Source organism: Hyaena hyaena, unplaced genomic scaffold, assembly GCF_003009895.1.
Source record: "Hyaena hyaena isolate Hyena2069 unplaced genomic scaffold, ASM300989v1 scaffold_506, whole genome shotgun sequence".
In the NCBI taxonomy this organism is placed as follows: domain Eukaryota; kingdom Metazoa; phylum Chordata; class Mammalia; order Carnivora; family Hyaenidae; genus Hyaena; species Hyaena hyaena.
Window position 1 is genome coordinate 499,523 of NW_024081138.1, and position 16,466 is coordinate 515,988.

At 50.5% G+C, this 16,466-nt stretch overlaps 1 protein-coding gene across 1 annotated transcript in view; it reads right to left on the bottom strand.

The window, feature by feature from the left end:
* ENDOD1 (endonuclease domain containing 1) overlaps nucleotides 1–15,922 on the bottom strand; it is a 26,137-nt gene extending 10,215 nt beyond the window's left edge. Inside the window, exon 1 of the mRNA XM_039255009.1 lies at nucleotides 15,579–15,922. Within this exon, the coding sequence (XP_039110940.1) occupies nucleotides 15,579–15,878 (300 nt within the window). The 5' untranslated portion in view covers nucleotides 15,879–15,922. The remainder of the gene's footprint in view (nucleotides 1–15,578) is intronic.
* Nucleotides 15,923–16,466: the final 544 nt, after the last annotated feature.

Sequence of the window (16,466 nt, forward strand, 5' to 3'; positions counted from 1 at the left end):
AAAAAAAAAATGTGTAAACATGGATTCCTACCTTATCCATACACAGAATGAGAAGTCCTTTCTTGCTATTTATACTCTTTTGAACGGATCTCACTATTCTCTCTAACGTCTTCAACAGTACCCTATGTTCCCTGGTTAAATGGCAAACAGGTATATTCAGAAGGCCTCCCCAAACCCTTCCAATCTTTTCTCTGACATCTTCCCTTACATTCAGCCAAAATAGGCCAATCCAGGGGCGCCTGGATGGCCTAGTCGGTTGGGCGTCCGACTTTCGCTTGGGTCGTGATCTCGCGGTTCGTGGGTTCGAGCCCCGCGTCGGGCTCTGTGCTGACTGCCAGCTCAGAGCCTGGAGCCTGTTTCAGTCTGTGACTCCCTCTCTCTCTGACCCTCCCCTGCTCACGCTGTCTCTCTCTCTCCCCTAGAAATAAATAAAATTAAAAAAAAAAAACATTAAAAAAAAAATAGGCCAATCCATTTCCAACCATGTCAGTTACATGGATGTAATGTGGGTGCTTCCCTGCTTCCCTCTGTACGGGTACCCATGACCTCAGTGGTGGGGGTGCCTCACCACTCCTCTCTGCTGCTTGAACTGCCCCCCTGGGCACTCAGGTCCAGCCCCAGCCTCACATCCCCCATGCTGGGGGTGTCCTTTGGCCTCACAGAGCCTTTCTCCACTCCTCTCTGCCCTGCTCTGCGTGCGCAGGAGGCTGGCTTTTAGGGACCACATCGTCTGAGCTCTCATGCCCTCTGACTTCTGACTGGAGCAGCCACTGGAAGGGTGGGAAGAGACAGGCCAGAGTATTTACTCCTTTGCTCCCCCTCCACCTGGCTGCTGCAGAAACTCTCACCAGGCTCCCGCCTGACCCCACGGGCTTGAGATGGTAACAGGTCCCTCTGCAATGGTTAGGCCCTAGGCGCTTTACCCACCCTGTTGACTCCCTTAGTTCTCTGTAACTAGTTTCTTCATTCAATTCTGTTGGTTAAACTACTTTGAGAGTTCCATCTGTTTCTTGCCAGGACCCTGGTTGAGACAGACTTGGTGAGTGCTTTCCCAAGATCACAAGTCACCCACTCCTGGGAGATCAATTCCACCTCAGGGCCTTTGTGGCATGAATTACACACATAGTTGGTACACAGAACCAGTTCTGTAGAGTACTGAAGGTCCCTTGAGTAATCTAACGTGGCTGCCCAAACTGGGCTCTCTCAATCACCAGGTAAATCAGCCCTTGTCAGTCAGTGAGCCACAGCCAACTTCTGTTGCTAAAGTAACTGAGTATTTCAGATACTATCTCTGAAAACAGCATTTCTTACCACATGAACCCCTCCTGCCCCCCTCCTTGCGAGTCACAAGAAAGGGATGGTCAATCTGGCCAGTAATCAATCAGATGGCTCTCTTAGGTTTCTAATCCGACATAATCCAAGAAACTCAGAGACTGACAACAATTAGAGTATGAAGGTTGCTACATGCAGTTCAGGGTTGGTAGCCAGGCTGACCCATGGGAAAACAGGAAAACTGGTTACAAGAAGAGGAGAGTAGGATAAAGCCCATGAAGTCTGTGGGACCATTTGGTTTCTAGACATTTCTGAGCTCTGGTTCTTCTGAAGCCTGTGTGTACCTCTGTTGCTATGTCTGTGAATCTACCAGTCATCTGTTACAACAGCCCTGCCCTTTACCTGAATAAGCTTGGGTAAGTTTATGATTCATGCACCAACTAGCCTGAAGCATTGGGAGAACCCAGCAGGCCCCCTGTGGGAATTGGGGCAAGAATCTTATAGGCATGGAGCCTTCCAGACCCCTGGATTAAATCTCAGGAACAAATGAAAGAGACAAGGCTGTCCTGGTTGCAGAAGTCTCGGAACAGACCAGAGGGGGTGCTCCATAGACCAGAGAGAAGGAACTTCTCCTAAACTCTTCAACAAAGAGTGCATCAATGGTCCAAGTAACATGGAGGAGCCACAGGAAAGGCTGAGACCAGTCACCAGAAAGGTAGCATGGGAGCAGGAATATGGATTTTTTTTCGTTTTGGCCAGCTCAATATTTTATTAGAGAAATCCAGGATTATAACGGCCTTTGGAGTTGGCCTTGGGACCCTTATTTTTACCAAAGGTGGGTACAACACTGACAAAGTTTTATTGGTTTTATTGCATCTGCTGCTTGGCCCAACCTATCTTCCTCTCCCACTTGGCCACCTTAGGAGTCTGACCTCTCACTTTCCCATCACAGGCCAGGAAACTACTTCAGAAATAATACCGGGTCAAACCTAGGAGTATGACCTGGTTGTCCTGGTTGTCTCCAAGGTAGGCATGGTCTGGGAAGCAGAGGTTACTTGTTCATTCAACATGCTTAATGTATATATGGTGAGTGCTTGGACACAATGCAGAGTGGCCTTTGTACACACTGTCATACCGAATCTTTTTCACTCCCCCGTGGAATAGGGACAATTTATTAGCTCCATGCCACATATAGGAAACTGAGCCCCATGAGATTCAGTAACATTTCCAAGGTCACACAGCTGATAAATAACAGAACTAGGACTTGGCCCGATTTTGTCTCTCTCCAAGACCCCCTTACTTAACCACTCTGTATGGTTGCTCAGTCCTTGCCCTTTCAGGGCTAACAGTCTAGTAGGAGAGAATTAAGTTGGGGTCAAGATCTGCCTTCCTTCAAGAAGATGTGATTTATCTATACAATGGAATACGACATGGCAATGAGAAAGAATGAAATCTGGCCATGTGTAGCAACATGGATGGAACTTGAGGGAGTTATGCTGAGTGAAATAAGTCAGACAGAGAAGGACAGCTACCGTATGGTTGCACGTATAGGAGGATTAGAAGGAACTTAATGGGGGACCGTGGGTGAGAAGAAGGGGAAAAATAGTGTGGGAGAGGGAGGGAGGCAAACCATGAGAGACTCTTGAATGCTGAGAACTGAGGGCTGATGGGCGCTGGGGAGAGGGGACAGGGAGTGATGGGCACGGAGGAGGGCACTTGTTGGAATGAGCACTGGGTGTTATATGGAAACCAACTTGACAATAAACTATTTAAGGAAAAAAAAAAAGATCTGTCTTCCTGACTTTAGTAACAAGATATCTGCGGAAAGGGGCTGGGTTTTGTTCCATGACCATGTCTTAGATTCCTAGTTTGTGGCTTAGTGCTGGTAGTTGAATAAATGGTTTTGATGCGGAGGAGAATGATAACACTAATCAAAGAGTCAATCAGGAGCTGGGTGCCTGACTACTCATTCTCTGCAGTGCTAAAATCCTAGACTCGTTGACCAGGAAGGAATAAGTGAATGACCACATAAGAAACAGCCGTGGGCTTGTTTCAATCACCGAAAACCCCTGTAATACCATGCCTACCTCTTAAATCCCAATTCACTGCCAGAGAACAAATTTGTGATCAACTCTTGTCTCTGACTGGCTGTGAGCACACTTATTACATATATGAAGAGAGGAAAAACTCAAGCACTGGCCTGTGGCAATTAGAGGGGAGCAGAATGGTACCCAGCACTGAGAGCAGCAAAAGCAACAGTAATGTGCCTGGTCAGTGAGCCACACCGGGCGTGGAACTGAGGCTGAGATATCACCACTGTCAACTCAACTGCCGAGTCACCCTCCTCGGAAAACTGGGAAAGGCTCAAAGACTGTCTCCACTCAGGATTACAGCCATAGAGGGGTGGCTCAGTCAGTTGGGCGTCCATCTTCAGCCCAGGTTATTGTCTTGGAGGTCATGAGTTTGAGCCCCACATCAAACTCTCTGCTGTCAGCACAGAACCTGCTTCAGATTCTCTGTCTCCCTCTCTCTGCCCCTTCGCTCCCTCAAAAATAAATATTTAGAAAAGAAAGAGATTATAGCTATTAAGAAATAGCCCTTCTCCAAAACCAACTGGCTTAATCCACCCTTCATTTTAAAGATCACTAGAGAAGGGGACTGCACAGCCCTCAGACCCTTCCCCACAGCATCTTAACTCTGTCAGGAAACACCTTACTTGCATCCAGCCTAAACCCTCCTCAAACTATTAAGTCTCAGCATGTGTTTCTCAGCGTTGTGTAATAAATATGATCTGAGGCTAGTAAACCTGCCCTCGGGCAAAATCATTTCCTCCTGGGTTTTCTGAATGTCGCTCCTCTTCGAGTTCCTCTCGATGAGAGACTACATGGTGGCGGCAGGGCTGGGTGACAGAACACCAGATTAGAGGCGAGGAGAGCTGGCGGCTCTGTCACTTACTGGCCTTGGGACCTTGCGCAGGCCAGTGAGGCTCCCCCAAGAGGAGAAGGATCACCTCTGCTCAGGAGCACAGGGAGGGGGAAGAAGGTAAGATTCTTTCAGGCCATCTGTGACTTACCTGGACACTGGCTTGAAAGAAATAGACTCTGCATGTGAAGACCCCAGGCCTTCTATTTCTAAATGCAATACATTATTTCTGGGTGTGTGTGCAAATTCACTCAAGAGCCCCTTCACCCTCCCACTCCATGGGTATGACGTTGTTTGAGGGGCTTGTTAGAGTCCAAAAGGGCCCTGACCCTTGTTGACTAGAATAAGGAGTATGAGTGCCTCCAGGTGTCTCCACGTGTAACGGAAATCTCTGGAACGTTAGCACGCACACACATGCAAACTGTAGAGATTAGTTTCTTATCTGTGTGAAATGAGATCTTTTTATTTATATACTTCTAGAATGTTCAAAAATCTTTTTACTCTAAGCATATGTTACGTTTATAATCCTAAAAACCCTTAACATGATAAACAGGGGCCATCGCCACACACAGCTGAGAGGTGTCTCGGGCTGCCGGGCTATTACAGGAATAGGATCGCCCAGCTTCCGAATTTCACTGTTGCTGTTCAATCCACATTCGCGAAGCGCTCAACCTTCAGCGACGTTCATTAGTTACTGACCAAGTGCTGGCACTGGGCTAGACCAGGGGCTGGCACACCAGGCCTACCACCAGTTTTCATACATAAAGTTCCCTTGGAACACGGCCATGCTCACTCATTTATCTACTGTCGGTGGCTGCCTTTGTGCTAAAACAGCCCAGCTGAATAGGTGCATCAGAGACCACATGGTCAACGAAGCCAGAAGTATGTGCTATTTGGCCATTTACAGAAAAAGTCTGCCGGTCCCTGCTTTAGAGGGTGAAGATTCGACACCAACAATAGCCCTGCCCTCACAGACCTTAGAGTCTAGCTGAGGGGCGCTCGGTTAGTTCCACAAATAACTGTGTAGCTGTAATACGCTAGCAAAGAAAGGTACGTTTGGTGCTACTGGAGAGTATTCCAGACAGTTGACCCATTGGGAACATCATGGAAGACAAAAAACAGAACCAAAGCAGCAGGTGCATAGACACTATGACGGGCATTAAAAAGCAGCAGCACCACACCCCACAGAAGTAAGCCAAACTGGCTGGAAGTCAAGGCCTGGCAATGCGTGTGACACCAGATAAGGCGGGGCGGGGACCGGGAGACGCACGTGCAGGACTCTGGAGAGCACGATAAGGCCTTATCTTTATCTGAGGAGAAATGGGGAGCCTTGGAGAGTTTCCACTGAGGCTGTTGGAGGCACGATGGGATTAGTGATCTGAGAGGATTTCTGTGGCTTCTGAGTGGAGTAAACTTAGAGACGTGGGTTAAAAGGGTTAACCGGTGGGGAAGCTGTTTTGCAGAGGCCTAGAGGAAGATGAGCGGCCTTGGGCCTCCAAAGTGCAGAAGGCAGGGGCCAGAGGGGCGAGGTCTGTCCGGGTGAGGTGCAAGAGCAAGCTCATCAACCACACCAGTGCTCCTGGCCACGAAGGAGGCCTCTGTCATCATGGTGCCATGGGTCAGATACAGTGGAAATACTCCAGAACACGTGGAGACATATTCTGGTCCATAAACCCGGCTTTCCCTTCCCCGGCTTCCGTGCATCTGGGGACTACAGGGGATACCCGGTCTTTCAGAAATATCACCAGTGGCCATTTCCTTACATGGTGCTGTTCAATTATGTATCCTGGTCGATTCACTCAAAACTCTGATGTGACAGGGGTCCACTTCTTCCCTCAGTTATGAATATTATGATCAGGGGACTTCCTGAAACCAAAGCTCTCATCTCCCAGACAGAGCAGGAAGGCTCGTTTGCCAAGCTGGGTGAAAATCAGGTTACCTAGGGGCACCTGGGTGGCTCAGTCAGTTGAGCGTCCGACTTCAGCTCAGGTCATGATCTCATGGCGGTTTGTGAGTTCAAGCCCCACATCGGGCTCACTGCTATCAGCCTGTCAGCATAGAGCTTGCGTCAGATCCTCTGTATCCCTCTCTTTGTCCCTCCTGAACTGTGCTCTTCCCCACACACAAAAAAGAATACATTCCCCCCTGGAGTTGGGTAGTGGGGGGGGGTATTCTTTTAGTAAAACAAACAAACAAACAAACAGGTTACCTAGCATGTCAGGGCAAAGGTGAGAACTTGCATGGGGAAAGGACTTCAGTTTACTAACAGTCCTAAAGGAAAAAAGGAATTTCGGTCCTTTTAAGGAGGCAGGGTGTGCTGAGTTGGAGCAAAGGCCCTCTGCTGGTCCATTGCGTTACTGGGCTATGAGGTTTCAGAATGTGCTGGGTGCAGCTGGCTTCCCTTCCCTGGGGAGCCAGGCTGGGTACACTGGAGGGACTCTAGCACTCACTAGGGCGGAAGGATGGATGGGTGGCTTCTCTATCTCAGTTCCAGAGGTGGGGCTCTGGAGGGTGCGGTTTGCTTGCACCCCTCCCTTCAGACAACTAGCACCTGGTCAGAAGCTGGGCTCTCCTCAGGCTCACACACGCACCCAGCCCAGCACCCGCAGCGTACGGCTCCACGCCCCGCAAGATGCAAGACCCCGCCCTTATCCTGGCCACACTCAGCGAGACTCGTGATGATACTTGTTGCTTGATGCAGTGTGTAGGGGATCCATTCCCCCCTCACCTTACAGGGAATGTCTGTTTGCAGAATGGCCAGAGGAACACTCATGATGGACTGGAACACACAAGACTGCAAAAGGAGGCAAGAGCGTCCTCTGCTCAGTGAGGCACTTCCAGATCCTGGGACCCTCTGTGGTGGCAGGCACGCACGTGCTCCTGGAGGCTGTGAGCACTGATGTTCATTGGCACTTGGCAGTGGGGCTGGGAACATGCTCTGTTGTATAAAATCCTGATGGGGGGGGTGGGGGGGAGAGGGACACCCGGGTGGCTCAGTAGGTTAAACGTCTGACTTCGGCTCAGGTCATGAGCTCACGGTTCGTGGGTTTGAGCCCCGCATCGGGCTCTGTGCTGTAAGTGCAGCACCCACTTCAGATCCTCAGGTTAGGTGAGATTACATGTGAAAACACGCCTAGAAGTGCCGGTGTGGTGATGTACCCGGTGAGTTCTGGGCCCCTCCCTGAAGCTCTGCTCAACACCTAAAGGCGTCTCACACTTAGCGCGTCTAACACACCAGCTCCTCCTGTAGTGCCCTCGTCTTATTCACGGCAACTCCATTCTTCCAGTTGTTCTGGCCAAGGTCCTTGCGGTTGTCTGTGACTCCTTCCTTTCTCTTGCTCTTGGCTCTTCCTTCAAAATATACTCTAAGCCAGAATGTCAGCCCCGGTGGGCCAGGCCACTGCCATCTCTTGACAGATTATTGAAACCTCCTATCTAGTCTCTCTGCTTCTGCTTTTGAACCCATATGGTCTGGTCTCAATCCAGCAGCCAAAATGATCCTATTAAAAAGTCAGAACACGTCAGACACCCTCTGCTCAAAGTTGGCACAACGGCATCCGTCTCACGTGGAGGGAAAGCCAGGTCTCTTACAAATAGCCCGGAAGGCCTGGAATGATGTGCGATCTCCCACACCACCTCTCTGACCTTATTTCCAGCCACTCTCCTCATTTAACCTTCTCTAGCCACATTGGCCTCTCTCTCAAACATGAGGAACATCCTGCCTCAGGGCCTTTACACTTACAGTTCTCTGCCTGGAACATCCTTCCCCCGGATACCTCCATGACTGGCTTTGTCACTCCCTTCAGGTTTGTGTACAAAGTCACCTCCACAGCGATGTCCTCCCTGAAAGCCTTTTTAAAACTTCACCTTTTCCCTGATAGCTCAAAACATCCTGCCTTGCTTAATTTTTCTTCTTAGCCCTTTCACTATTTAATATGCTTCGTCTTGTCTTTGTTTTATAACCACCTGTGCTCTCCATTAGACAGTAAGCCTGAGAGAAGGTTTTTTTGTTTTTGTTTTTGTTTTTTCTAGGAGAGAGAGAGAGAGAGAGAGAGAGACAGCACGAGCAGGGGAGGGTCAGAGAGAGAGGGAGTCACAGACTGAAACAGGCTCCAGGCTCAGAGCTGGCAGTCAGAACAGAGCCAGACGCGGGGCTCGAACCCACGAACCGAGAAATCATGACCTAAGCGAAAGTCGGACGCTTAACCGACTAAGCCACCCAGGCGCCCCGAGAGAAGGTATTTTTGTCTGATTCACTACTCTATTCCCAGAGCCTAGAACAGTGCCTCACATATAGCAGATGCTCGAATAAATATTTGTTGATTTAGTGAATTAAGTGACAAAGGACCCAGGGCTTTGTTGAAGCATTAGACGTTCCTGCCAACTGAAACTCAATCAAAACTCTAGACCAATCGTCCCTAAAATGAAGGTACAAGTCAACTGTAATATATAATTTATGTTCTCAAATACGATGTCAGCCATCTGTTTACTCTGCAAAATGAAATGCACCATATTTTTCCTTTTGATTAAAAGTATAGAACGTCCTCAGCCTGACCTCTTTTGATTGAGCCACACTTCTGTCCGGCGCTGGGTCAATAGAAGCATGGCTGGAATACTAATGGTGCTTCTATTTTTGGTTCACCCCATGAGTAGGTTTCTTTTTTATTTTTCCTTCCTTTCTGTGGCCAGATATATCAGCAGGCAACAGATCACTGCTGCCATAGATGTCAAGTTCTACAGAATCAAAAGGGTATGTGGCCACTCAGGAGACACGATCTACAACTTGAAGGGGAAAACATTCTTGATCCAACAGTAATTCTAGGAGCAAGACCAGATCACAGGAAGCAAAAGCCACTGGAAAGTGGGAGGATTTATTTTCTCATATTCTCACTTGTACTTTAACAGTTTCACTGACAGTTTAAAAGGAAGAGAAATTTGAAACCCAAAGAATAAAGTCTTTATTCAAGGAACACTCCATTGAATCACCATGAGCTAGTAACTGAGCTAATGACAAGCCGACGTGGGGATTTTCAGAATGGTCTAGATGAATTCAGTAAAATAACAGCCCCAGTTAGTCCATTTGGAATCTGGAGAGGAAATGCAAACACTGGATTTGGGAGATGGCATGGCAGAGTAGAAAGGGCAATAAGAGGTTTGGAATCTGACAGCCATAAGCTCTAATCCGGGCTCTGTGTCTGGCAGCTTGTACCTAGTAAGGGATCAATAAATGACAGCTCCTTTCCTGGCCTGTCCAAAGTTAAGTCTGAACGCTTAAAGAATGGTGTACAGATATAAGTCACCAGTGAGCTGTTTCGGGGCAAAATATCCCTGAAATGTTCTGCCAACATAGGGCAAGTACCTTAACTTGCTCCTGAGAATGACCACAAATCAAATGGGAAACTGAATTCAAAGACGAAGAAAAACACCAGAAGAGGAGAAAATGCAACTCTGGCTTTTGCTAGGTGCACCCCAGGAAGGAGGACATTGTGAGTGACTGACTTGGGAAGCATCCCTTTGAGTAGGCGCTTCCCAGACTTCTTACCCAGGCTCAGCACAACAGATTGCAATGCAATTGCTCACTGTTTGTTTTGTGACAACACACCTCTTGGTTACTCAGGACAGGGAGGGCGGAGAAGCTCTGGCACCTATTTTATTTTTGTTTTTTCAGGCACCTAAATCCATCCATCATCCATCCATCCATTCAATCTCTCACCAAAACTCTTTCTGCGCACCTGTTGTATGAATGTGAAGCACATGCCTAGCATTTCAGAAGATACACACGTGATGTCTTACATTTTAAGAGATTCCTAAGAGCCACCGAACTAATCCAATATTCCATATGTGTGTGTGGGTGTGGGTGTGTGTTTACACATGTGACTCTTGATCTCGGAGGCATGGATTCAAGCCCCACACTGGGCGTAGAGCTTACTTAAAAAACTAATTTAAAAAATGTAGTAGGGGCACCTGGGTGGCTGTCAGTTAGGCATCTGACACTTAATTGCAGCTCAGGTCATGATCTCACAGTAGTGAGACTGAGTCCCATGATGCGCTCTGCACTGGGCGTGGAGCCTGCTTGGGATTCTCTCTCTCTCTCCCCCCCAGCCTGTTTTGCCCCTCCCCTGCTTGCACTCTATCCATCTCTCAAAAAAGTAGTAAAAAGGGGGGCTGGCTCAGTTGGCAGAGCATGTGATTCAATCTCAGGGTTGTGAGTTCAAGCCTATGGTGGGCATAGAGCTTACATAAATAAAGTTTTTAGTTAATAACACCTATTAGAGTAAGAGCTTAATAAAATATACATACTAATATTTACTAAGATCTTATCATACTCCAGGTACGCACTATATGTTTATGTGTGTTACTCTGTCACAACTACTCTGTGAAAAACACTGTCATTTCCTTTAATGAACAGATAAAAGAAAAAAAAACAAACAAACCAGGGCTGGAGGAATTTAAGGTCACATAGCTTACAAGTGGCAGAGCAGGGGTCTGAATTCAAGTCTCTCTACTAGAAAGTATGTCTCAGAATTGTCCTGTTTGCTGTACAGGGATTTAAGTGTATGATGTCTTCTATGTACCCGTTCTCTGACATAACGATAAAAAGACTGATATTAGAATAAAGAGTGTGTCTCACAGTTTCAGGGCTTGTAGGCAAGCAGCCACTGATAGAAATGAAAGATCCAGAAATTCATCAAGGTTCTAAGTTGTGGCCACTGTTCACATTTACTAAGATTTGAAATATGACCTCATCAGAGCCTTTAGGAAAATGCTTTTGTAGTTCACCAGAACATAACCTTTACTCCAGAGCCACCGACACCCAGGCAACATTCATGTGGCCAAATATATGCTCCCACATGTCCTGCGACAACTGGGAAACAGAAATGGAGTAGAAATTAAGATCCCCGTATAAAAGAGGAGGATTAAAGCCCCGTGACCATTAATGCAGGGGATCCACTGTGAGGTCAAAAATCTCCATGAGGTATTGAAAGAGCCTTGAACTAAGAGCAAATAGTCATGAGTTCAAATCCAAACTTGTGACATTGGGCACATCAGTTAGCCTCTATTCATCTCTACAAGATATCAGAGTATTTTTATAAGATTAAGTAAGTGTAAGCCAGATCCATTCAATATTCATGTTTAAAAAATGGAAGGATCTTAAATGTTGGTCTCCAGCATGAAGTGACAATGTACGTGAAAGGCATCGCTGATACCTTATCCAAAAAGCTCTTCCGTTAAATGGAAAGGAACTGAGAGACTAAAAGGTACCAAACCAGAACCCAGTTCTCAAGACTCTGGAGTCTTGACTGGAAACCTTCCAAACCACGTCCATCATGCTAGTGGGATTTTCTCATCTCTCTTTTCGCCTTTTCTCCATTCTCATATTAAACCACATTCCACATAAAACCGACAACCATCCTCTGTTTTCTCTGCTTCCTTTTAAAGTTCTCCTTCTGTGCCTTAGAAGATCCCATTTAAATTCCTCCTGCGGGGGCGGACATGGGGATCCTGTATCTGACACCAAAGAGCTGTTGTCTAGACAGGAGATCCAAATCATTTGGGTTCCAAAGGCCAGAGCAAGGACTAATGGCATGGACTTAGAAGAAGGTTCCAGCTCTGCATAGGGGACATGTTTGTATTAGTGGCTGCTGGCCAGCTGTGGGGCAAGCCTCTGAAGTCGTACATGTCCCCCCAAGAAGGCTCAGGCAGAGAATCTCCCCCGCTGCTGCCTGATTGAGCCTAACAGGGAATTATTTTATTCAACACTTATTAAGACCTTCGGGGTCCCAGACACTCAGGAACATAAGCATGACGAGTAAGGGTATAGCATTCACTTCTCAAGGGCCACTGGGACAGACACATACGTACGTAATCACAAAACAATGTGGGAAGTACAAAACAGAGAAAAATTCCTGGAGCACCGAGCAGTGGACCAAAATCAGGTGGGCAATTCTTTCCGGAAGCTGTGACACCTGAGCGGTCTTAAAGGCTGGAGGAGAAGAAGACGTGAGGGGCAAGATGGGGGCACTACAGAAAGGATTCTGGGCACAAGAAATGAGCATGGGGGCGCCTGGGTGCCTCCGTCATTTAAGCGTCTGCCTCTTGACTTCAGCTCAGGTCATCATCTCATGGTTCATGAGTTTGAGCCCCATGTCAGGCTCGGGGCAAAGCCTGCTTGGGACTCCCTCTCTCTCTCTGCCCCTCGCCTGCTCATGCTCAAGCATGCTCTCTCTCTCAAAAATGAATAATTTCAAAAAAAATGTTTTAAAAAAAGGAATGAGCATGAGTACAGAAGCAGAAGTGACAAACAGTACAGCTTTATGAGAGGCAGGCCAGGCAGCCGGATAATGCTAGAACATAGACTGTGAGGGTGGGGAGGAGTGAGAACAAGGCTGGAGCCGGAGACAGGAGCCAGGGCACGCACGGAGAGCCTTGTAAACTGCATGCTGCGGAATGAACGTTGCCCTGTGGGAGCAGGGCAGCCAACACCTTATGCGTTTTAAGCACAAGAGTGACTAAGTCTCCATGATCTTCAATTTAGGAGTGTTTTCCCAAGGGAAACTGCAGGCCAGCTACGAAAGGTGCTGAACTGGGCTGTGGGAGAGCCGCGGGGCTCCGGGCAGCCCCGCCTGACTCATCACCCCAGACAAGCACGGAGCTCCTTTCGTCTTCTGCCTCTCCCTTGCCCGTCAGCTCTCGGTAAGGCTGACCTCATAAAAAGGTAATGCGGGCACAAGGCAACTGAGCATTACAGAGTGCTCTAAAGCAGCTGGTCCACAGTGCGCCCCGAGCATCGCAGTTCTGTCGTCCAGCAGGGGGGACCCTGGCGGAGAGCAGGCCTCGGGCTGCAGGGGGGTTAGGTTTGCCGCAGTGTGCCCTGCAGCGTGCCGGAGCCTGCCTGCATCTCCTCCTCCCTCCCTCCTTCCCTGCCTCCTCATACCCTCTGGCTCCTGGCCCGCTTCACCGAGGCTGGCGTGGGAAGGAGGGGGACCCAAGCCCATCTTGCAGGGAAAAGCATGAGCCACAGCCACCATTCTGAGCTGCTCCCCAGCTGGGACCTCCCCCACTTCTCCAAACCACACTGCTCATCTCAGCTCTCGAGGTGCCATTTGGAACAATTTCCCCCCTCCTCTCGCATCCCATTCCTCATTTCCTGCCCCCAGGGGCCCAGGGCAGGGGTTGGGGAGGGGGGTTCACCGCCTGGGTGACTCCTTCTGTAAGTGCATAAATGGCTCTGCCTCACTAAACCTTCCTTAATCGTTCCTTCATACCCGACCTTCTCTTCCTTATTGCCCTTTATTCTGCACACTTGGGCAGACTGTAACATACATACCCTCCCAGCCCCTCCGCGCGCACTAACCCCTGAATCCGCATTTCTCAGTCTTGATGTTCCTCCTCCTTTCTGTCTCTCTTCTGAACTCTGCCTCAGCCTTCCAGGCAGAGCCCAAATGTCGCCCTGACCCTAAGGCTTTCCCTCGAGACAGATGAAACCCAGTAGGATTTTGTTTACCTTTATGGGTTTTGCTTATGTCCTAAGAACAGCTAGTATGTATATGCCAGGCGTCTCTCAGGGAACTTTATATAGTAACTCAGGTAATCCTCAAGACCACCCGTCATTAGCCCTGTCCAAGATAACCTGTCCAGGTTTACAGCTACTCAAGAGAGGGGCTGATTCTCAAACCCACACAGCCTGGCTCTCATCAGCTAATTCTTCACCTGCACACTAGGAAGCCTCAGAGCTCAAGAGACACCCTCTGTTCTCCCGGTGCCCTAAGAGCCTGGCACCCAGCAGGCGATTACTAAATGTGCTCTGAATTGAACTGAAATTTGTTTAGCATGCATCCCTGTGTCCTCCTCACAATGCCTATTGTCTCCTTAAGCCGTCCATAAGATTCTCAAGGAGAAAGGACTAGATCATGTTTCTTGATGGGCCCACAATCGTGATGCATAACGAACTGGGGGATATGCAGAGAGCTCGAGGGGTGCAGCTGGCGGCCAACTAATTTTAGATCAGTCCATGCCTTAAGTGTGTACAACTTACAAAGCCTTTTTCAAATGTCTGATCTCATACATCCTGATATCCTAGGCTATGGAATGGATGTGGAGAGGAAGATAGGGAGACTGAGGTGAAGAGTGCATGAGACCCGGCCAAGAAATATCTGAATGACATTACAGGGATTACAACCCAGGGCTCTGAATGAAGCCCCTGAAAGCCACTCTGTTCACCCATGTGGTTTTGGCCAGCTGTGCCTATCAAGAATGGGTGGGCTGAGTGAGTAGCTCTGCCCCCACCTTGGGCGGCCTGGGGGGCTGGGACAGGTGCAGGAGACAAATGGGAGTCAGTGAGAAGTGACCAAAGGGGAGCCTGGCTGGGCCTGCAGGGAAAAGGGTGGCTATAGGCAGAGGTGGGGCAGGATGTGTTAAGGCAGGCTCAGCAGGGCCTCGGGGGACCCTTCGCAGTGTTTGGTCACCCTCACCAGACAGTACAGAACACTCATGACGTGACTTCCACGTGGTCTGATAATGTAGCTAGGAAGAGTCAGGTAAAACTTGTTTGCCCTTCCCAATAGTTGGCGATAGTTTCCCTACTGCTTGTAACTATCCCATTGCATTTCTACAAATACGTGCCTTTATGGTCCTAACCAACGTAACTTCAGACTGAATTTACTCGATGTCGTGTGCACACGGGGTTTTTAGGCTCAGGTGCTCTGTGCAGAAGACAAGCTATTTTTAAATCTTTTTAATGTTTTATTATTTATTTCTGAGAGAGAGACAGCGCGAGCGAGCGAGCGAACGTGAGCAGGGGAGGGTCAGAGAGAGAGGGAGACACAGAATCTGAAAGAGGCTCCAGGCTCTGAGCCGTCAGCACAGAGCCCGACGTGGGGCCGAAACCCACGAATCGTGAGATCATGACCTGAGCCAAGGTCGGACGCTTAACCGACTGAGCCACCCAGGCGCCCCAAGATAAGCTTTTAAATGCAGAAAGGGCAGTGAACTTCTAGCCAAAACACCTGCCCCATCCTACCAGCTGGGCAGACTCCCTGGGCCTTGATCTCCTCTTCTGCAAAAGGGGCATGAAAACGCCCACCCACCTACCCAGGCCCAAAGAACTGTGGCAACGACCTGTGCCAAGTCCTGTGAGCTCCCAGCCTAGGCTTTCCGCTGATCAGGAAATGAATGAGACACTGCAGATGTCTACTCCTAATTGTAGGGGAGAACCACCTCTCACTGGACACATCGCGGGGGGGGGGGGTTCCAGACCTTAGCCGCTAAGACGCGGGGGCCGCCCTTTCCCGCCCGCGCCCCCGCCCGCGCGCTCGCCCGCGCGGAGGTTGCAAAGCGCCCTCGGGGGCTAGTCCCGCGCCCGGGCTCCGGCACCGCTCTCTCACCTGCGGCTCCACCAGCCAGCGGGGCTCGGCGCCGCCAGCCGCGGGGCGCGCCGCGCGGAACGCCGAGTACACGGGGATGCGGTCCCGGCTGCTGTACAGGGTGGCGAAGCGCTCCGCGCCTTCGGAGCGCTGACAGATCTTCACGTGGGCCTCGGCCGCCAGCCCCGCCGGCGGGGTCCCGGCATAGAAGAAGCGGTCGCATTCGCCGAAGCCGGCTTCCTCCTCGCCCACCAGCCGGCCTTCCAGCAGCACCGCCAGGGCGAGGAGGCTGCCCAGCGCGAGCCAGCGCGCGGGCCGCATGGCGGCCTCTGCGAGCGCGGCGGGGCCGAGCGGCGGCCGGCCGGGGGGCGCGCGGGCTCTGCGGGCCGGGCCGGAGGGGGAAGTCGGGACCCGGGCGCGGCGCGGCGGGGCGCGGCAGGGCGAGCGCTCGGGGGCGGGCTGCGCGGCGGGGGCGGGCCCGAGGCCGGAGGCCGCGCCTCCCTCCCTCCCACGCGCCCGCCCGCGCCGAAGATGGCCGCGGAGGCCGGGGTCGCGGCTCCGGGGGTACGGCGGCGTCCCCGGCGCGCCCCCCGGACTGCCGCCGCGCCGCCTTGCCTCTGCAGGCCGCGGGGACGCGCCCCAAGGGTGGGAGACTAGCGTCGGGTCGGCCGGATCCCAGGGGGCTGGGAAGCGACGGTCCCCTGGGCGGGGCGCCGAGAAGCCTCTGGAGCCGGCGCGCTCCGGGAGCCTTCGGCGATGCAGAGGGGCGGCGTGAGATGCGCGCAGAACGGTGGCTGTTTGGGGGCGAATGGGCAGAGACCCTCCACTCTGAAATCTAGTGCAAAGCGAAAAGGCCCAACTGCGCGCACACCTGTAAAACTGTGATGTCATTTTAGCGGATCAGAAGCC